This window comes from Schistocerca americana, chromosome 1 (assembly GCF_021461395.2).
Source record: "Schistocerca americana isolate TAMUIC-IGC-003095 chromosome 1, iqSchAmer2.1, whole genome shotgun sequence".
NCBI lineage: Eukaryota > Metazoa > Arthropoda > Insecta > Orthoptera > Acrididae > Schistocerca > Schistocerca americana.
The window spans coordinates 1,031,529,431-1,031,553,446 of NC_060119.1; the positions used below are offsets into that span (position 1 = coordinate 1,031,529,431).

At 44.2% G+C, this 24,016-nt stretch overlaps 1 protein-coding gene across 1 annotated transcript in view; it reads right to left on the reverse strand.

The window, feature by feature from the left end:
- Positions 1-24,016, reverse strand: part of LOC124616656 (epidermal retinol dehydrogenase 2-like) — a 350,044-nt gene that overhangs the window by 233,955 nt on the left and 92,073 nt on the right. Inside the window, exon 2 of the mRNA XM_047144987.1 lies at positions 21,153-21,276. Coding sequence (XP_047000943.1) covers positions 21,153-21,199 — 47 coding nt within the window. The 5' untranslated portion in view covers positions 21,200-21,276. The remainder of the gene's footprint in view (positions 1-21,152; positions 21,277-24,016) is intronic.

Sequence of the window (24,016 nt, forward strand, 5' to 3'; positions counted from 1 at the left end):
TTAAGAGCTGCATGTAAACAATTATGAAAATCATGTTAACTTCTGTGCACGGGTATTAGGACAAGATGTCATGTGTCTTGTTTAGTGATAAAGCCACATCTACTAATCGTGGCCAGGTAAACCACCGGAACTTGAACTATTGGTCTGTTGACAATTCCCGTTGGCTTCTTCAGTCGGAACTTCAGCTGCCACGAAAGCTGAACCGAATGGAACACCTTTGGATGAGATAGAACGTTGACGTAACTGCAGACCCTCTCTGATTTCGGTTGATGAAGAGGAATGGGCTACCATTCCTCCACAGACACCTCTTTGAATGTCCACAGCAGAAATCAAGCGGTCGTAAAGGCGAAGGGTGGACACACCCAATATTAATGTCTGCCGATAGGTGTCTGGATGCTTTTGTTCAGATGGTTCAAATGGTTCAAATGGCTCTGAGCAAAATGGGACTCAACATCTGAGGTCATCAGTCCCCTAGAATTTAGAACTACTTAAACCTAACTAACCTAAGGACATCACACACATCCATACCCGAGGCAAGATTCGAACCTGCGACCGTAGCGGTCGCGCGGTTCCAGACTGAAGCGCCTAGAACCGCTCGGCCACACCGGCCGGCTTTTTGTTCAGATAATGTATATACACTTTCTATTAATGGACCTTAGCTCTCATTAGCTCACAACACACAATCTTTGTTTAGTTCATTTATAAAAACTGTATGCGATGTAAATAATATTAAAAAGCCTCCTGTGACCACTGAAAGGTGTTTATATTCATACACATAACTTGGAGCCATTGACTTAAGTATGAGGAGTCATAAAAATTTTCCGTTTGAGTGCGTTGCTGCAGTGTATGTACAACCCAGCACGAATCCGAGGCTGGTATATAAGCACCAACGTATAGGCAAGGGGTTAGAGTGGTCTTCGAACGGAAATCTTTTCGATCGCTCCTTATAGTTGTCTACTGCTGTCAAACAGTGCTGTGCGTTGCCCAAGGAGAATCTCGTGTACAGATGGTTTGTCTTATTAATTTAAATAAATCCACCTGATAGGAGTGCTTTGTTGTGAGTGATTATAATTATTTGTAGATTTGCAGGGTTTCAATTAATATTCGTAAGTCATGATTGGGCCAAATTAAAATGTTTTTATTTAATGGGTTCTTACTTCCTAATGCGAACTTCCCTATCGAACTGTGAAAATGTAAGAGTGCTGGTTTAAGTGTGTGTGGTGAGAGCAAACTTTCTGATAGTGGCCATCAATTAGCCACAGCAATCTTGACATTTGGGATGACTCCGCTCCAAATCTGGTTTGAACAAAAAAAAAAAAAAAAAAAAAAAAATCTGGGAACGCCGTGAATCTAGTGTCTGATGTGCATTGGTATTTAAAACCTGCTAAGGGGAAATGAACGAATCCTACAGAGCAGAGGGCCACATTTTGCATGTTTGTAATTGAGAAGTTGTTTGTGCATTTGGACGTAGCTTACACTAAAGTGTCTTATTAGTACCTTAAACCTATCCAAGATAAAAATCTGGACGTGAAAAGTTATCAAACAGACGTTTACTAAAAGCCATCCATACACCTACCTCCAACCACAGGTTACGTGCTCTTAACAGCATCTACGAGCGGTGAAAGGTAGTTAAGAAGCCGAATCAGCAGCTACTTCTCAATAGACAATAACATATCGATAACTTAATATCCTCCCTACCATGTGAACAAATAGGTATAAGTTTGTGATATAAAGCAGTGGATGGCAGAATGCTAACAAGTTTTACTTACAATTAAAAAAAGTCTTTTGAATGCCACAACCCAGTTTGGCTATATACTTCGAGCTAAACTATACATCAATCTGTTACCACGGCAAAGAGATCCATATATAATCAGAAAAATAAATTAACAAGACAGCGGACTTGACCAAATCGACATTCAGAAAACATTTTTCTAAAACAATCACACCTAGATCATTATCGCTGGCAAGCATGAAATTTTGTTCTGAGCACGGAAACGGACAGATCGCACATTGGCACATACGACTGACTACTTGTTCTTGATTGCTCTCGTACTTGCTATCTTCTGATGTGAATGTCCATGGCTTAAGCGAGGCTTTAACCGATGACTTAACCTTGCCGACACCAGTTATCATGCCGTTAAGGGACCTCCGAACACAGCAGCTCTCATTGTAAGCAGCCGGAAGATGTAAGCCTAGGCTTCCGCAGCCGTTTCATGGTCAATAAATATTGTTACAGTCAACATTAGACACGGCAGATTATAACAAATGAATGGAGGACCTCTGAGTGAGCCCTTTTATACGAAACTTTGGGGGGCAATGTGAATAGCAGTAATTCACCGACCTACAGTGTAGTGAAAGAACTGTCTCCGAAGCCAGCCACACAGATTCGTACATTAAGAACACCACTCATTTTGTAGCACTTTCTTTGAAAAAAGGTGTATCTCGGCACCCTCGACGTGATGTCTTTGCTCACGAATGTGCCATTGTCAGACACTGCGCACGTCTTAGAGGAAAGCATAACACCAATGTCTGGGAACAAGTACGCCACCGTTTAGCGACCAACTATTTCAGGTGGAAAGGGGAGTTCTGTGAACAGACAGACGGTGTAGCTATGGATTCCCCCCTCTCTCCTATTGCAGTAGACATCTTCATGGATGTATATGAAAAACAGCACTCCACCCCGCACCATTATGTGGCTCCGATATGTTGACACCTTCGTTATCTGGCCACATGGAGAAGAAGAGCTATAGAAGTTTCACCAACACTTCAAGCAGCAACACCCAGTTCATTACGAAGGTAGAAGAGAATGGGATGTTGCCTTTGGTCGACGTGAAAGTTTACCGAGAGCCTAATGCTAAACTTTGCCACAGAGGATATAGAAAGCCCTACAGTACGGACGAGTACCTACAGGCCTCCTCCCACCATCCCCCCACGCAGTAAAAATCCACCCTGCACGCTTTAACCAAGAGGTCCCACAAGATTAGCGATGAAGAACATGCGAAGGCTGAACTACAAAATCTCAGGTGCATTTTTGGAATCAATTGTTGTGGGATGATAGATAAAACAATGGCAGAAAGGTATGAAGGAAGTAGGGAAGTCCAAAAGGAAACACGTAACATCGTCCTACTACCATATGTGTAAGGAGTCACTGAATTTGGGGCCAAAATTCTCCGCCAAGTGGGTATCATGCCGATCTTTCGAAGCAACAGTCAATAACATATGTTCTTGGGTCAACGAAAGATGCAGTTGTCAAGCTACTAGCTGGTGGATATATGCGATTGCAGCCTTTCTCGGCGTATTTCAGCTATGAAATCTTCACAAGTTATCAGCCGAGTGGCGTCGTCTTCTAGTCGCAACGTTTCAATGGATTGCGTATCCATCAGCTTCAGGCGAAGATGATGGATGCTCAGTCCAATGAAACGTTGCGACTAGAAGACGACGCCACTCGGCTGATAACTCGTGAAGGTTTCATAGCTACTAGCTGGTGGAGCTTACAAAATCGGGTGCGAGTGTGGACAGGCGTATGCAGGCGAGACGGTGCGACTTTTCAGCGCACGGTTATATGAACATGGAAGAAATATCCGACTAAGACAACACACCAGGTGAGCGGTTGCAGAACACCAGCACGAATGCGGTAAACAGAGAGATTTGCGAGACGCCTGCATACTAATGAGACAGATTCCTATCCTCAGGAGGAAGCTTAGGCAGGTGGTAGAAACAGCCAAATGACACGTCAGCATGAATAGAGAAGACGGTTACAGGCTTCCGCGTCTTGGTTGCCAGCAGTAACAGCGCTGCGGAACGGCAGCTCACGCGAACACGAACACACACACACACACACACACACACACACACACACACAAGCGCGCGCGCACACACCACAGGGCCCAAAGTACACAGAGGACTGGTACGCTTCAGCCGGCACTAAGCAGCAAGTTAAGCGCGTCTACTTCCACAAATGAAATAATGTAAATACCAATAAAGGAGGTCTAACACCCCTCCTTCTCATCTTCAATACCCTATCGGATTACGATAACAGTCTCTTCCGCCAGTATATGAGAAACAAAACTTCTCTCACTCTGATCCCTCCACCCCCACATCCCTACGTCTTCACACCCTCAATATCCTATCTAAACGCAGCTTCAACCAACTCGCTCTCCCTGACATTTAGGTCGGTCCAGATACTTATCACTCCTACCAACATTAACTCTTCCCCACCTATCCCACTCGGCATTAGGCCTCCTCTCTCCTTTTCCCCTCTTCATCCTTCCGCATTCCGATCCTCTCTTAACCACTACGCAAACGACACACCACGCTTCTACTCACTCTTTGTCTTTCTCATCGTCTGTATACCCGCTACGCGCCTCACCTATATGTCATTTCCATAGTTTCCATAGCTAACAGATACCTGTCTGTTAACCAACACCCCTCAACCCTATGGAACATATTCTGTCCTCCCACAATACTTCTCAAGCAGTGCAGATCCTTCAGATTCTAAGTGAAAAGACAGTGCTCCAGTGCTTCTTCATAGAGCATCCCCAAGTAGCAATTGTGTTTTTGAACTTTATATATTTTTCGTCTTCTTAATTTGAAATGAAAGTAGTTGTCATATTTTTTTTCCTCTCTGTTATATTTTCAAGAATGCTCTTGGATGAAGAGCAGAGTATTGTACCACTGACAGTGTTATCCCTCACCCATATGGAGGCGAGGAGTATGCGGTAATAAAAATATCTCATTCATCAGTTATCAAAAACATCCTGAGGAAGGCCATTCGCAACAGTGGCCGAAATGTACGAGAATTTTACTCATTGACAGTGTGTCACATATCCATATCCTGTCTTGGTGCTCAGAAAAAAATGTACAAATGTGTGTGAAATCTTATGGGATTTAACTCAAAAATGGTTCAAATGGCTCTGAGCACTATGGGGCTCAACTGCTGTGGTCTTAAGTCCCCTAGAACTTAGAACTACTTAAACCTAACTAACCTAAGGACATCACACACATCCATGCCCGAGGCAGGATTCGAACCTGCGACCGTAGCGGTCGCGCGGTTCATGATTGTAGCGCCTAGAACCGCTCGACCACTCCGGCCGGCTGGGACTTAACTGCTATAGTCATCAGTCTCTAAGCTTACACGCTACTTATCCTAAGGACAAATACGCACACCCATGCCTGAGGGAGGACTCGAACCTCCGCCGGGACCAGCCGCACAGTCCATTACTGCAGCGCCTATGACCGCTCGGCTAATCCCGCGCGGCCTTGGTGCTTAGATTTCAACTGTTGCGTAATACTAGGTGGCGTTTGGCGTTGAACGAAGAGGTTCTAAGTCCAAGTTGGCAGTCTGGCTGCAGCTGGTTGTTCTGTACCTTGGCGGTGCAGGACGCTCATGGTACGAAGCCACTGGAGGCGTGTCTTAGTGGGCGTGCTCCGTTGGGTCCGCCGGATCCCGCACGACCATTATCGGCGTCTGACGGAAACTTGCAGTTTCGTTGCCAACTTTGACACCCATGGGGTGGCATCAATACATGACACCACATCCACAGTGAAAGTCTTCCCTTATCTGGGGGTACTTCCAATGGCCTTTGTGTCTGGAGGGAAGTCAGATCAAGGTGAAGACTGTTGACGGCCAAACAGTGGTTGAGCTTCAATACTCTCAACCTTCAATCACTTTTGATCAGCAGCGACTTCTTGACGAATACTTGGAGATGCAGTGCTACTCGAATTATCCTGTCATTGGCTGCCTCCAAATTGCCATGACAACGCAATGTCGTGAATTGCTCTGCAACCCGAGTGCAGAGCTTACGCGTGTGGCAATAAACATCAGTTTACATTGCCTTACGAAAATTCATTAAAGGGTACTTCCGCACGTGACAAGATGTGCAAATTCTGGAAGTTCCTGGGAAAGAATTGCTAACATTCCCTCCGTTTGGACTGACGTAGTAGTTTAGCCGGAAGTTTGGTGTGTTTGCAGGACATGGTGCTACTGGTGATGAACAAGATGGACCTGGACCGCGACGGAAAGATCTCGTTCGAGGACTTCCACGAGTCTGTGACGCAGGACCCGCTGATGATGCAGTGTCTGGGGCGCTGCCTACCCACACAGCGCGCCGCCTGCAAGTTCCTCATCACGCTGAGTCCCAAGATCTGCCGATACTAGGCGAGCGCTCTGGCGTCTGCTTGGCACACTGTCTTCAGCAGATTCTACCGCATGATGCCGGCCATAAATATAATTGAAATTTATTGGCTCGCTCATTTATACACTACTGGCCATTAAAATTGCTACACCAAGAAGGAATGCAGATGATAAACGGGTATTCATTGGACAAATATATTATACTGGAACTGACATGTGATTACATTTTCACGCAATTTGGGTGCATAGATCCTGAGCAATCAGTACCCAGAACAACCACCTCTGGCCGTAATAACGGCCTTGATACGCCTGGGCATTAAGTCAAACAGAGCTTCGATGGCGTGTACAGCTACAGCTGCCCATGCAGCTTCAAGACGATACCACAGTTCATCAAGAGTAGTGACTGGCGTATTGTGACAGGCCAGTTGCTCGGCCGTCATTTACCAGACGTTTTCAGTTGGTGAGAGATCTGGAGAATGTGCTGGCCAGGGCAGCAGTCGAACATTTTCTGTATCCAGAAAGGCCCGTACAAGACCTGCAACATGAGGTCGTGCATTATCCTGCTGAAATGTAGGGTTTCGCAGGGATCGGATGAAGGGTAGAGCCACGGGTCGTAACACATCTGAAATGTAGCGTCCACTGTTCAAAGTGCCGTCAGTGCGAACAAGAGGTGACCGAGACGTGTAACCAATGGCACCCCATACCATCACACCGTGTGATACGCCAGTATGGCGATGACGAATACGCGCTTCCAACGTGCGTTCACCGCGATGTCACCAAACACGGATGCGACCATCATGATGCTGTAAACGGAACCTGGATTCACCCGAAAAAATGACGTTTTGCCATTCGTGCACCCAGGTCCGTCGTTCAGTACACCATCGCAGGCGCTCCTGTCTGTGATGCAGCGTCAAGGGTAACCGCAGCCATGGTTTCCGAGCTGATAGTCCATGCTGCTGCAAACGACGTCGAACTGTTCTTGCAGATGGTTGTTGTCTTGCAAACGTCCCCATCTGTTGACTCAGGGATCGAGCCATGCTGATAAGATGCCTGTCATCTCGACTGCTAGTGATACGAGGCCGTTGGGATCCAGCACGGCGTTCCTTATTACCCTCCTGAACCCACCGATTCCATATTCTGCTAACAGTCATTGGATCTCGACCAATGCGAGCAGCAATGTCGCGATACGATAAACCGCAATCGCGATAGGCTACAATCCGACCTCTATCAAAGTCGGAAACGTGATGGTACGCATTTCTCCTCCTTACGTGAGGCATCATAACAACGTTTCACGAGGCAACGCCGGTCAACTGCTGTTTGTGTATGAGAAATCGGTTGGAAACTTTCCTCATGTCAACACGTTGTAGGTGTCGCCACCGGCGCCATCTTTGTGTGAATGCTCTGAAAAGCTAATAGCATATTTTTCCTGTCGGTTAAATTTTGCGTCTGTAGCACGTCATCTTCGTGGTGTAGCAATTTTAATGACCAGTAGTGTACTTGGTATTGATAAAATGGTAACGTTGTAAGCAGCAAATTATCTTTAAGTTAACTAAACTCACCCAGATAAACAGTTATCCCCTTAAAAGAGGACTCCGCCCGTTGTGGAAAGCTGTAGGTGGTGTAGACAGAACTATTACCAGACGGTGACGTAGCGATCCATTGCTGACGTAAACTGAGGTGATTGGTTCAAATGGTTCAAATGGCTCTGAGGCACTATGGGACTTAACATCTGTGGTCATCAGTCCCCTAGAACTTAGAACTACTTAAACCGAACTAACCTAAGGACATCACACACATCCATTCCCGAGGCAGGATTCGAACCTGCGACCGTAGCGGTCACGCGGTTCCAGACTGAAGCGCCTAGAACCGCACGGCCACACAGGCCGGCCAAACTGAGGTGACAGAAGTCATAGGACAACTCCTAATAGCGTGTCTGATTTACTTTTGCTCGGATTAGTGCAGCAGCTCAACGTGGCACGGAGCCAACAAGTCATTGGAAGTCCATCACTGGAAGTCCTCCGCAGAAATGATGAGCCATGCTTCTGCCTCTGCAGCCGTCCATTCCTGCGGAAGTGTTGCCAGTGCAGGATTTTGTACCCCAACTGACGTCTCGATTATGTTCCATAAATGTCTGATGGAATTCCTGATCTGGGCGGCCAGATCACCCATTCAAACTGTCCAGAATGTTCTTCAAACAAATCGCGAACAATTGTGTTCCTGTGACATAGCACGTTGTCATCCATAGGAATTCCATCGTTGTTTGGGAATATGAAATCGATGAATGGCTGCCAGTGGTCTCCGAGTAGCTGAACATAATCATTTTCAGTCAATGACCAGTTCACTTGGACCGAAGGACACAGTCCATTGCATGTAAACACACCGCGCACCATTACGGAGACAACACCATCTTACATAATGCCTAATGACATCCGCAAACGCCGCTGCTCTCGGTCGTTAAGAGAAGGCCACTGTGTTGTCTGTGGTGAGAGTATTGCCTCAGATTTGGTATTCTGCATCTACGTCTACATGGTTACTCTGCAATTCACACTTTAGTGCCTGGCAGAGGGTTCATCGAACCATTTTTACGCATAGTCTTGACACTGTCGATCTTGAAATATTGTATTTTCTAACGATTTCCAAAATGGAATGTCACATTCGTCTACGTCCAGTTAACAATTTCGCGTTCAGGGTCTGTTATTCCTGTCTTGCGACCACAATCACTTCAGAAACTTTTCTCACGTATTATCTGAGTACAAATAACAGCTCCGTCAATCCACTGTTTTTTTTTATACCTTGTGTAAGCTATGCTACATTAATCTGCATATGTGCATGTCGCCATCCCGTGAGTTTTGTCACCTCAGTAAGGCAGTGTGTATTTTCCAGTCTTGTCTGTGGAATCAGCAAAGAGGGGTTGTCGAGGAGCCCTGACCACACTGTGAATAAAGTTGCCAGATTTGTTAGAGTGTCAATCTGCACTGTCCAAATATGTACAACGAATGGTGTAACACTCGCAGGTATTTAACACGGCGTAAGAACGGTGGTAGTATACAGATCATGACGGACAGAGATCGATGAGTAGTGTCATTTCTAATCATGTCTACTCTGTAACAGGCAGTTGTCAACCTGACATCCAGCGGTAGTTTTCCGACCAAGCTTTTTGCCGAGAGAGTCAGACGCAGAAATTTTGGCCCAGAGTGGCACTTACTCCAGTGCTAGCAGGGTCGGCATCAGTTGGATATTGCGGCATGCGACAGACAGAATACACTGCAGACGTCGCAATGTATTTCCCGTCCCTCTCTGCGCACACCCGTTCACACAGGCCCTTTTTTATTTATACACCGCTATAATAACGAGCTGAAAACAGCAGTGAAATGAAAATGAGAAAGACGGAAAAAATTAAGTAAACTGGACGTTATTTCCAACGTTATCGCCATAATTGTTAGTACCTGTATCCCACTGTGAGAAGAGACGGTCAATATCATCACGGAAAAAATGTTTGCTGTTGCTGGGACCATGATTGTACCCAGGCGTGCACCTACTCGTTAGAGGCAAATCGCATGGGGCGAAATGAGAACTGTATGTAAGATGTGTAAAGGTTTCGCAGCAAAACTTCTGCAGCGCAGTCGAAACAACCTTGACAACATGTGGGCCCATTGAAGTTTCGCAGAATTTTCCTTGGGAAACCCTTACACAACTTTCATGCATTCCCAATCTCTCCCCATGCGATTTCCATATCTTTGGAGGCCTGAAGAAATACATTCGTGGCTGTTAATAGTTCTCGGACGAAGAGGTCCAGGTCTGGGTACAGTCATGGTTACGCAGGCAACCGCTAATATTTTTTCCATGAAGGTGCTGATCGTCCCGTCCCACAGTGGCAAAAATTTTAACACTTATGGCGATTTATTCTCAAACGATAAACTGATTACTTTTTCTCCACCTGTCTCGTTTTCATTTGAGTCCTCCTTGTGTATTATAATAATTATTACTAGTGTTATTGTCGAATCTAATTGTAATTTACAACTGTAGATATTGTACACGTTATACAAAATTTTAAGAAAATGTCTTGGTTTCTGTAAATACGACAAAAAATCAGTGGTAACCACAAAAGAAAGCAATTGACACTATAGTTAATATGGTGCTACTACTATAAAACCAGCAGGCCTTCATCTGCTTGCCTCCTCTGTAGACAGCGTTTAATTGCGTATGTGGGAATAAGAAGCAAACTTGGCCGAATTGCAACTGAGCGCCTTTCAACAGATGAAATTCTTTGCTGTTGTCGGCACGCTGTAGGTAGCCCAACCGCATAGTCATGTGGTCTGCTGGTTGAATGTTGGGAATAATGCTGATTACCGACTGGGAACAGTTACTGGAAGGTTCAGTCTCAAGTAAGAGGTGTAATGTCGTGCGCCCTTGACAAATTTGCTTTAGCACTTCCCAATGTGTGTCCTTGCTGACCCATGAGCTTCGTGGTAACACAGAACGATCTCCGCAGATGGTTGCATGAATGTGGTATCTCTGGAAAGCGTCTAACCAAGCGTGTATTTCAGATGGTTCCGTATGTGTACATTAACACAGACATCTGACAAGAAAATATAAAAAGTGGAGTACGAAGAGCGGATGTTCTGATTTCACAAGATGTCTTCTCCCATTATCATCGATAACCAGACGTCCGCGACTGGCATACCTGTACATACATACATACATAAATACAAACTGTGCGTGTCTAACGCATCATTGTATGTTATCTACAGCTGATCGGCATAATATCTCTTATCTATTCAAGTTACTTGTGCTTTACTTATATCGAGACATTTAATTAATGCCTTTCAAATACGCTTTAAGCTGAACCTCTTTTTTCTTTGCAACTGGATTTTCATCTCTTGTTCTGCATACAGGATAAGTTTCATCACAACTGTCACACTTTTTCTTTTGTTTTTGGCAACCTGTACATATACGAAACAGACAATAAACAATTTAGAGAATAAGAGAATAGCAGCTTTTAAAATGTCATGTTGGAGAAGAACGCTGAAGATTGGATTAGTAGAAAGAATAGTAAATGAAGAATCTCTGCATTGAAGTGCGGAGAAAAAGTTCACAACTTGACTAAAAGACGCGATCGATTGATAGGACAGATTCTGAGACATCAAGCAATCACCAATTTGGTAGCGAAGAGAAGAGCGCGCACGCGCACGTGTGTGTGTGTGTGTTGGGGGGGGGGGGGGAGGAGAGAGTAGGAGCAGGGGGGGGGGGGCTATAAACCGTAGGAGGAGACCTAGGCTTGAATACAGTAAGAATGTTCTAATTGACGTGGAATGCAGTAGATATGCTGAAATGATTATGCTAGAACAGGATAGACTAACGTGGAGAGTTGCATCAAAGCAGTCTTCGGACTGAAAACAACATTTGGCAACCATTGTGGCTTCATGTTATACTCCGACAGCCGTCAGTTCTCTTACTGCTCTTGTCATTAAAAGTATCTTATATTTATTAAAACAACCTTCAAAATTTTGCTGGCATATGCATATCTATTTCTGCTGGATCTTCGTAGAATGTGCGTGATGTGCTTTGTTCTAGTCAGTTATAGTACTAACACAACTCAGTACAAAATATCTAGCGTCTCACTATTCTTGGTTATTTTCTCCGTGACTGTGAAGTTAAATTACTAGGAACTGTAATGGCAATGGGACAGGGACAGAGACTATATAATCATTTATAAGTACTATACCTGTTCGAAATGCAAATTGTTCGCGATTTGGCAAAATTAATTGATCCTATTAGAAACAACCCTGTATGTATTCTAGCCAACCTTGAGGTTAGTATTTGAAACACGGTTCTTCATCAATAGAGATCAAGCGAAGCTTCTGTGCGTTATTTCTCGCAACTGTATTCCCTAACCTTTTAACCGTCCCTCTCACGAAACTATTTTCACCAGTAGAGGGGAGCTATTGTTTTGCTTTAATGTAGTTATCTCTAACTGTCTAACAGGGTGGATCACGTGATCAAGACGAACTTCTTTTTCTGAAGAAACATTTTCTGCGTGTCATACTGCTATCGGGGGAGGCGGCGCAAAGGCTAACACACTGCACGCTGATTTCAGAGCGTTCGTTTGCGACACTGACGTTCAGCTCAATAACTACGGCATTGTATCGGTTTAATACCCTTGTTCCGTTATGTTTAAGGTTTAGAGGTGCTACATGGAATCACAACAACTGCATTCAGTCTTTTCTCTAACTATATAAATGGCTAGATGAAAAAAAGTAAAGAGATGCTGTTTTTTGTTTATGTATAGTGGTGATACGTTTCGAGACCTCTGATTGAAACACACGAATCAACTGCACTGCAATGGAAGTTATGTTTATTAGCTAACCTTACTTTATTCATTTTATGACTTCTGTATTCAGAAACAAGTTTTTGCATGACAATCTTCGACACAGTGCATGCGGCATATGTGCGATAATGTTGCTGTCTTTTAAAATCTTAATTCAAGTTTGTGGCGTGTTGGTCGTATTTGCGTCTCTCCATTCAGGTCCATATTACTCTACGTCTCCGCCTTCAGCTTGTTAGTTTGTGACCTAACAGTACACGTTCGATCATCCCAATAATTTATATTTACAACTTTTCTTTTCTGCGAAATCTATATTTTAATCTTGTGGCAGCGACTATTAATAGTACTCATAATATTTTGGATGCCTCTGATATTTTCTTTTGTTATTTCATTTTGTGGTGTGTCACCGATTAAAGAATAATTTTTCTAAAAACAAAATTTCACGAGTTGTAGTGGTGGCGGGGGTGGTAGTGATAATGGTCGTGGTGGTTGGGGGTAGTGAAAGAGAACTGAGATAGACAAAGGCTGCAGCAATGCTGAATGAATCATTCTCTCATTTCCCTGAAGTCGTTTTGCAAACTCAGCAAAGGCTCAAATTCATTCACGTTTGCATTTTGCCGTGCACGTCTTGTGCGCGTCGCTGGGACAGGTCACACCAAGAGAGGTGTTATACACACATACATTTACGACATGTCAAAAACTTTTATACATATGTAGCCGTGCCAAAATAAACAATTTTTACCCGAAATACTGTTAAGCCCTTATATTTTCCTTTTTTTATTATAAAAAGAGTTATTACCGGTTTCGAACAGACAAGACCTTCGGATGCCAATAAACATCCTGTGTACTTTACTTCACATGTGGCTGATGGCGTAAAGTCGTTTCATATTGTGAGTTTTCTGGCGCTATCGTCTAAGCATTTATGAGTGAAGGTTCGAGAACTAGAAAGAAAGTTGTATCGGGAACCAACAACGAAATATAACACACAACGCTTAATGACGGGAAAAAATTCTTATCTTTGCTACTTACGGGGAAAATTCCAAGTATTCTGAAAAATATATCTGGCATTGTAATGTTTATGTGACAATATGAGGAAAAAGGCTTTTTCATTCCACGTTTCGAAGTATGTTTGGCACAGAATATCTTACGCCATTGGACACTTTGACCGTCTGGTTACCTGGGTATAAAAATTAACTCTTGGTAGAGATAAAGCTTGGCAAAGCCTGTGTCTTGTCACTGATGGGACATGGGCGAAAACAAAACCATCAAAATATTAAACTCGAGTCACATAATTTCTGAGAGATGTGTTGTTCGACAGGATTTGCCCTTTTCTGCAGTTATCTCTCAACTTGAAATGAGACTCGAGTGCTGCATAGTCATGGACACCTGCACAGATTCAGATACTCGAAGTTTGCCCCTGATACGAGGGTCATTTAATAATTAAAGAGACAAATTGGTCTGGGGAAAAAATTGTTTGTAGGGAAAGTATGGTACTTTTGTGGCTTTAAGTTGGCATCACTGGGATGAGCCCTGATCAGCTGATTTATCAACATTGTTTTGTTTATAACCTCAAACATACATTTCAAGATTGAGAGTCCCACTTGAAATGTCCACTTTAGTTGAACAACGTTCTGTTGTTCATTTTTTACTTGCTGAAGGCAAGAAACCAGTGAATATACACTGTAGAATGTCTAAAGTTTACGGTGAATCTTGTATGAGTCATGCAAATTTTTACAAGTGGGTAGAACAGTTAAAAAATGGTCGCGACTCAGTGATTGACGAACACCGTTCTGGCCGACCAGTTGCAGTTTCAACTCTCTCACTTGAAAGTCGAATTGATGACGTTATTCGTGCAGACCGCCGTGTGACTGTGGAAATGATAGCTGATAAGGTTCTAGTTAGTACTGGTACAATCATAACATTATCTGTAATAAAATGGTTCAAATGGCTCTGAGCACTATGGGACTTAACATCTGAGGTCATCAGAACTACTTAAACCTAACTAACCTAAGGACATCACACACACATCCATGCCCGAGGCGGGATTCGAACCCGCGACCGTAGCAGTCTGCGGTTCCGGACTGAAGCGTCTAGAACCGCACGCCCACCGCGGCTGACCCTTATCTGTAACAAGCTGAAGTACCGCAAAATATGTGTAAGATGGGTCCCAAGGGAGCTGACGCTGCTACACAAGGAAACAAGGTTGGGAGTGTGCACAGAACGTTATGGAGGAGAAGGTGAGCACTTCCTCAACAAAATTTTAACTTGTGCTGAAACTTGGGTTCACTTTTATGAGCCAGAATCAAAAAGACAAAGCATGGAGTGGAAGCACACCAACTCATTTGTCAAGAAAAAATTCAAAACCCAAGCATCAGCAAGAAAAGTCGTGTTGACGGTGTTTTGGGATGCTGAAGGTCCAGTTTTTTGTGATTATCTCGAAGATCAGCGTACAATGAACAGCCAATACTACTCAGATTTGCTTTTAAGTAAAGTGAAGCCAGCCATGAGAGAGGGACGTCGTGGTTCTGAGAGGAGAGCTTGATTCTCCAGCAAGACAACGCACGTCCTCATATTGCTCAAGTAACCCATGAAACCATCTACAAAATGGGCTGGGAAGTACTGCCTCATCCTACTTACAGTCCTGATTTAGCACCTAGTGACTTCCATTTGTTTGGTGCACTGAAGGAGGCACTACGTGGGAAGAGGTTCCAGGACAACGCGAACGTGAAAAAGTTTGAGAAATTGGTTCAAACATCAAGATAGAGTTATTTGCAGCTGCAATAATGAAGCTTGTATCCCGTTGGAACAAGTGCATAAATGTTCAAGGGGATTATGTTGAAAAGTAGAAAAAGTATTGTTTTGTAAAAATAAACGCTTTTTACTCCACACCAATTTGTCTCTAATTATTGAATGAACCTCGAATATACAGCTCGTTTCTGCGTTGATTTCTGACGTTCGGTATCGTGTGATAATGAGAACGAAAGATAAGCATTCCGCCGTAGCATTAAATCTTTGCGTTGCTACAACATACTCAATAGTCTCTACAACGAAATTTGTACTGAACGGCTCCGTTTCTGCTTAAGATCCTTACTCAAACTTGAAATCAGAAGGAGTAACGAGATGGCCTTGAGTTGGTCCTGTAAACTGGTATTACCACTTCGTGCCTTAATCGGACTCTGGACACGGTCGACAGCCTGCCGTGTGTTAGCGTAAGCGCTAATGGGAACAGCCCGAAGCTCTCAGTATGCTCGCCTTGACCAGACCAGATCTGCAATCTGCAGCCTGCTGCACCCCCCCCCCCCCTCCCCCGCCCCTACCCCTCCTTCCCCACCCCCGGAGACACACACACACACACACACACACACACACACACACACACACACACACATACACACACACACTTCTCGAAACTTTCATGGTACCTTGCGTCCAAGCTACTTACGGAATCAACGCTATTGCTGTATTTCACCAGGCTTGGATAAAAGCCGTTATTATTAACTCTACTGAGCAGAATCTCTTCTAGATTATTACGTTTTTCCGGTAAATACATCAAAACTGACGCAACTAGGATATGGGATCGTCAACCTTGGGCAAATTTTCATGTATTGCATTCAGAATATGGTGAATATCACATAGAGATCGAGACAGTTTAAACCAGTAATTAAATTAAGAAGGGAGGAGCGGGTTTGAGTATCGATGCGGAGAACCTTTCAACTTGTCTAACTTTCAAGAAAAAACAAGCGAGGGAATAAATGAGAGTTCTTTAAGTTTTGGAAGTTTAATTAGGTTCTTCAACTTCGTAATGAAAGACAGCACACATGAATAGGTTTTGTTTCGATATCTGACCAGTTGGTAATTTTAGTCGGACTGGCCACTACCTAATTCTCAAATTCTAACTTAATAAATCTATAAAAAGTAATTATAAACCACTTTAATTCCTGGGATATTAGTCACATGAATAACTATCTAACCAAAATTATTCAACATGGAACTATTAAGGCGCAGATAAATTACGTCGTTTGTAATGTATCATTTTGTATTGCAATCCGATGTGTGCCCTAAGCATTTGCAAGAACGAGTTGCTTCAAGTATACCTCCTGAAATGTACCACTCTGCTTTCGCCGAGATACACAGAGAACAGACGATACTGATTTCAAACTACTTCTCAAAACAAAAAATGTTCAAATGTGTGTGAATTCCTAAGGGACCAAATTGCTGAGGTCATCGGTCCCTAGACTTACACTCTACTTAAACTAACTTGTGCTAAGAACAACACACACACCCATGCCCGAGGGAGGACTCGAACCTCCGGCTGGAGCCGACGTGCAATCCATGACATTTCGCCTCTAACCGCGTGGTCACTCCGCGCGGCTTCTCATAGCCTGAAAACTAGCTACATACACGGTGGGCCAAAAGCCAGGAAGTGGTTATAATACGAATACATTATCTATTTATCCTTAGTTTGCATTGATATCTCGCAGTCTTAAAGACCAAGGATGAGAGATAATTTACACTTGCGAGTGGATTACAATCTGAGGTAAGTATCCTCCACTATAATAAATAAAAAGTTATTCTCAGTTTCAACACCCTCCGTGACTTTCGGCCCACCCTACATTAAAATGAAACTTGTTTCCAAATTTTTACTGCTGCGACGTTTACTTCCTAGGCTGTTTGTTCTTGGTGGAATCTCCAATGTGAAATTTCGTGCACCCAATAGTAATTTTAGATAAAATATGAATTACACAGAGAAATTCTGTCTAATTCAGGTTTCGCAAAATGGAACAGTGTTGAATCGAACTGGTTAAAAATTATTGCATCGGTTGTTACAATTTCTCCTTAATAAAAACAGGAACTATATATACAGGGTATCCATAATTAAAATTCTGTTTTCAAAACGCTGTAGAAAGAGAAATACCGTTAGAAAGACGTTGGATTTGAACAGCATATTACAGGCGCCGGGGGAAACGTCATGGAACAAGAAAAGAAAGGAAAATTATACCAGTAGATGGGCTGTAAGCGTCTTGACGTGGTCGGTTACAGATGACAGTTGAATCGAAATAAAATGGCTGTGGTTTGAATTGAACATTAAACCATTCGTTTTGTTCAATGTTCATGGCTGTACAACTTCGGCAGTCAACAGTTATGGCACTGTTATGTAAGACCATCCACCACGGGGAAGGCCGTTTAACATCGGATGGGAAAAATCTATTTTTAATTGTCCTGGAGACAAAAACTGCATAAAAAAACAAAATGACATCGCTCTATAATTGTCGTGAGACTGGGGCAAGACAAGTTCAATATTCTGTCTACCACTTTCGGCCACACGTTGAAATCGAAAAACAGCATGTTCCACAACAGACCGGATTGTCTCGGGGTTCACGTTCAGAATGTGTTGCGCAATGCTTGCCTTCAGTTCACCTACTTTCGTAACTGGTACAATGCACCCGTCATCTTTCATACAACACCACAGCCAGAAGTAACAAGGATTAAGATCAGGTGATCTGGACGACCAGGCTGTAGGGAAATGACGGCTGATAATTCTAGCATTTCCGAAATGTCTCTCCAGCAGCCGCTTTACTGGCTTTGGAGTGTGCAGAGGAGAGCAATCTTGCATGAAAATGATCCTACACACATTCACGCTGTTGAAGGTTTGGAATGACTTTGGTGCGTGAAGGACTCTAATAGCGTTTACCGGTGATGGTGCAGGTAAGAGCACCCGCAGGACTCATCTCCTCGAAAAAATACGAGCCTACAGTAAATGATGCCATCATCTCGCACCACACAGTCACCTTACCAGAATGAAATAGTAACGGCTGATGTGCGTGCAGATTTTCCGTTGCCCATATTCTAAAATTCTACGTATTGGCATGTCCTTAGAGAAGGAAATGGGCATCGTCTGTCTACAGAATGTTCCATAGCCATTCATTATCCATTTCAATGCGAGCAAGAAATTCCAGGTCAACAGGACGCAACTGCTGAACATGGGTCAGCTGGTATGGACAGAAATGCAGGATGTTTCGTAGGATGTAATGCACCATGCTTGCAGGCATGTCCAACATTCAGGCAACCACTTCTCGACCTCTCGTGCAATGCTGTGGCCACATCTTCGGCAGACGTCACATTAACTGCTTTTCTCCCTCTGTCCCATTGCACCCCAAAGGAATCTGCCTTTTCTAATTTTGTAATCAGTTTCTCCAGACCCTTAGCGTACCCCTGAGTGTCAGGAATTTCTGCATGGCTATTGGCCCACAGTATCCATTCTTGTAAAAGATCTTGACCAGCAGCGCGCGATCTTTATGGAGACAGTCATGTTGTGCGTCTCTGACGCAAACTGAGGAACAGCTGTGTATCGCGCATCTGTAGGCGTGCACATTCTGACTCTTACAGCGTCATCTGTTGGTCAAATTTTCGTTACGTTTTTGTGTTCCATGCTGTTTCCCACTGCGTGAATAATATAGTGTTCAAATTTGATTTCATTCTGAACAGTGTTTCTCTTTCTACAGCGTTTTGGAACTGGAACTATGATTATGGGCACCCTGTAAATATCTGCGTGAATTTATAATGGTGCAGAAATCACGTGGTTTACACTGGAATCTAACGAGGTCGAAGTGGATTAAATACCATGCATGTACATACCCATGTCTATAGCAAGCAGAGTACCAGTCCAAGCCATTCTATACTACCTTTTACCCCCTGAAAGCTAAGGAAGAAGAGGTATTCAAAGCCACCTGCACTTTTTATTCAGTGGTATAATTTCTACCCGCAACACACTGTTGGTGCACAGCCACACATAAATGGAACAACGAGTGTCTGGAAATGTGAAGTATCAAGCTGCGGACGATGAAGTCAGCTTCTTCCTAATTAGTCAGTCGACATGAAGTCTTTCGTATACTATTCCGAAGAGGACACTGCACTCTGACGCACGTATTCCTTCTAAGGCGAGGAAAGCTACCAGTATGGCATGTTGGAGGTTCAGGCTACGCACATCTGCACATCACTTGTTGCTGGGCTGCTCCTGGTTTGCTGAAAAGAGGCGGAGAACTGAGGATTTTTGGTGACGCCACAATAACTGTTCACAACCTTTTCTTTGGAGGCTCGTTAATGTCAGAGAAGTGTAAAAAACCCATTTCAGACATGTTTGCTGACACCTGTAAGTTTTGCATAAATTTTATGGTATTTAATTTATTCATAACGTCATTTTCCTGTTCGGTTAATGAAGGATGTTAAACAGCTCTAGTCGAATTGCTTGTGAAGTGGCAACACTGTTTCGAAAGTTTGCTACACAGCATTTTATCGGAAAGTTGAGTGCAGCTGTGTGTTCGTCCGTCAGTTGCTGTGAGCAGCTCGTATTGTTGAGTTGTTACAGAAATGGGGCAGTTTATATGAGAACAGCGAACTGATATTGGAAAGTTTAACAGAGAAAGTCTCCATCAAGGACTGTGAAGAAATGTTTCAAGCGAGCTATCCCTCTAGGAAACTCCCCAAAACCATCGCTATTCAAGATCAGTACAAGAAATGGAGGGCTGTGGGATCCGTTCAGAACGCTCAAAGGGATAGGTGAGCGACTGTGACGACCCCGCAAGTCGATAAGAAGGTTACCGCAGCAGGTTGGTGGATTTTGTATATTACGGCAACGTGCACTAAAGGATGTGAAATTACAAGCCTATCATGTGAGTGTGGTGCAAGGGTTGAAATCTGAACTTCAGGAAAAAAAGAGTTCATTATTGCAAATGGCTGTTAACATTAATTGCTGACGGTTATTTGGACCCCGTGCTTTGCTTAATGTCAGATGAGGCATGCTATCATTTGTCAGGTTATGTCAACTCCCGGTATTGCAGATACTGCTCGCATGTTCCGCATGAAAAGCGTCTCCACTCAGAGAAGATAGGTGTCTGTTGTGCGTTGTCGGGCACGTGCATTATTGACCCCACATTTTTCAATTGCACCTTAAACAGTGCCTGATATCTAGAGATCTTTGACTCCTTCTACATGAAATTAACAGTTACAGAGAAGCTGTATGCAATATTCCAACAAGGTGGAGCAACTGTTCACACTCGAACCAAGGTACGGTCCAAATCATCATCAACGTGTTCCCCGAGGACGGAGTTCTCAGTAGAGCGCTTGGCCCCCAAGATCCTCGGACTTAACATCGTGTGAGTTATTTATGGGGCACATTAAAAAGCAAAGTATGTGCTGACAGTCCTCACACAGAGTCGATCTTAAACTCAAGTTTACTATAGAAATTAACGACATAACCCCTGCAGAAGTATCATCTTGCTGGTAACGTCGTCACACGAAGTCAGCGACTTTTAGATGCCCATGACCACCCACACGCAGCGTCTGTTATAAACACTGAACTACATGTTTTTAACGTTACGTTTATATTTCTGTAGTTAGTTCATTGTTACTCGAATCTCGGGCGCGAGGCGTACCGGTTTTACGTGGGACATCCTCTAGTAATCAAACTAACTGGAGTTTGTCATGCACTCTAATCTACACAACGAAAATAAAGGTGGCAAAAATACTAGGTCATATGAAATGACATCAAGTCACACGAACAGTTTCAGGAACAGACAGTCTCCCTTAGATTTCTACCGACTGCTTTGGCAACCGCACTACACGTTGGAGGATTAGCGCAGTAAACGTGCTGGCTACGGCAGTGCTTGCGTGCTGAGTGATCTGTGAGGTACTGACCGTTGGTGCGTGGTGAGCGTGCCGTTAGTGGTCGCGAACGCCAACATGGGTGCTGCGGCTCTGCTACGCGCCGGTCACTTCCGTGCACGCTTCTCCTCTCGTCTCTCACTGCGTCGCCTCGTTGCTGAAACAACAAAAACCAGTCATCATTTCACCGAAGTCAAAAAACACTTTATGTCTTTCTTGTGGACAGCTACAATTGAAAGGAGTCACTAACATTAACTGAATTTTCCGTCTGTGCTTGGCAGAACATGATAATATCAAACAGGAAACACTTCCTAATATATATGGGATCGCCAACCGGATATCTTCAGATGCCAATGTCGCGAACGCAGCCGAAAGCCGCATCCTGATCAAATACACTACTAGCCTTTAAAATTGCTACACAACGAAGATGACGTGCTACAGAGGCGAAATTTAACCGACAGGAAGAAGATGCTGTGATATGCAGATGATTAGCTTTTCAGAGCATTCACACGAGGTTGGCGCCGGCACCTACAACGTGCTGACATGAGGAAAGTTTCCAGCCGATTTCTCATTCACAAACAGCAGTTGACCGGTGATGCCCGGTGAAACGTTGTTGTGATGCCACGTGTAAAGAGGAGCAATGCGTACCATCACGTTTCCGACTTTGATAGAGGTCGGATTGTAGCCTATCGCGATTGCGGTTTATCGTATCACGACATTGCTGCTCGCGTTGGTCGAGATCCAATGACTGTTAGCAGAATATGGAATCGGTGGGTTCAGGAGGGTAATACGGAACGCCGTGCTGGATCCCAACGGCCTCGTATCACTAGCAGTCGCGATGACAGGCATCTTATCCGCATGGCTGTAACGGATCGTGAAGACACGTTCGATCCCTGAGTCAACAGATGGGGACGTTTGCAAGACAACAACCATCTGCAACAACGTTTGCAGCATCATGGACTATCAGCTCGGAGACCATGGCTGCGGTTACCCTTGACGCTGCATCACAAACAGGAGCTCCTGCGATGGTGTACTCAACGACGAACTTGGGTGCACGAATGGCAAAACGTCATTGTTTCGGATGAATCCAGTTTCTGTTCATAGCATCATGATGGTCGCATCCGTGTTTGGCGACATCGCGATGAACGCACATCGGAAGCGTGTATTCGTCATCGCCATAGTGGCGTATCACCCGGCGTGATGGTATGGGGTGCCATTGGTTACACGTCTCGGTCACCTCTTGTTCGCACTGACGGCACCTTGAACAGTGGACGTTACATTTCAGATGTGTTACGGCCCGTGGCTCTACCCTTCATTCGATCCCTGCGAAACCCTACATTTCAGCGGGATAACGCACGACCGCATGTTGCAGGTCCTGTACGGGCCTTTCTGGATACAGAAAATGTTCGACTGCTGCCCTGGCCAGCACATTCTCCAGATCTCTCACCAACTGAAAACGACTTGTCAATGGTGGCCGAGCAACTGGCTCGTCACAATACGCCAGTCACTATTCTTGTTGAACTGTGATATCGTGTTGAAGCTGCATGGGCAGCTGTACCTGTACACGCCATCCAAGCTCGGTTTGGCTCAATGGCCAGGCGTATCAAGGCCATTATTACGGCCAGAGCTGGTGGTTCTGGGTACTGACTTCTCAGGATCTATGAACCCAAATTGCGTGAAAATGTAATCACATGTCAGTTCTAGTATAATATATTTGTCCAATAAATATCCGTTTATTTCTTCTTTGTGTAGCAATTTTAATGGCCTGTAGTGTAAATATAATTTTCCGGAGTTTCTTAGTTGGTGTGAGAATCACTAATGCCTCACACTGGCAGAAAACTTTTGAAATGGTCAGAAATTATATAGCCGCATACGCCATTCAGTGTCTAGGGATGCGTGGACTTCCCTCAGGTGGCACCATGGTAGAGGGGGGCGAGATACTCATGGCCAGCCACGCGAATTTAATAGATTTCTGTAGGTAAAGTATCCGGCTGCCTTCAAATTCTCGAAGTTGTTTCAGCACCAGTGCAAAAACTGTATGACTTTGTTCGTTTTATTCGCCCCCCCCCCCTCCCCCACGCCCCGACGTTGCTATGTAATCTGAATACTTGACGAAGTATCCCTATTAACAGGTATACTTGGAGCTGCAAATGCTGTTTACATATGCACTATGATAAATGCCTTACCATGAAGACTGGAGGCTACTTTACTTCATTATAGCATATTACGGTTTATGCTAGTTCTACAGTTCCACCGAACAAGTAATGGGCAGAATACGTAAAAGTCGCTGGACAGGTTGATGATAGTGGTGAACAGGGAGGTTCAGCGTGGCAACTTAAGTGCACCGAGAATTTTTCGTGTATCACTTCATCACCAGGTTGAGACAGCGTTCACGCAACCTACATTCTGCTACAGACATCATTGTCACGAGACTGGATACTGTCACATAAGGTACATCTTAGACTTCATTTCCCAGTGCTTGGGTGTGCAGCATTTGCTTTGATTTGCATACTGAATTGTAGCCGAGAGTTTTAGGGTCTTGGATACTAAACTGAAATCGTCAGTAAAAGAATTTCATACACTGAAGATCCAAAGAAACTGGTACATCTGCATAAAATAGTGTAAGGCCCCCGCATGCGCGCAGAAGTGCCGCAACATTACGTTGTATGGACTCGACGAGCGTCTGAAATAATGCTGGAGGGAAATGACACAATGAATTCTGCAGGGCTGTCCATAAATCCGTAAGAGTACGAAGGGTGGAGATCTCTTCTGAATAGCACGTTGCAAGGCATCCCAGATATGTCAGTGCCGGCCGGAGTGGCCGAGCGGTTCTAGGCGCTACAGTCTGGAACCGCGTAACCGCTACGGTCGCAGGTTCGAATCCTGCCTCGGGCATG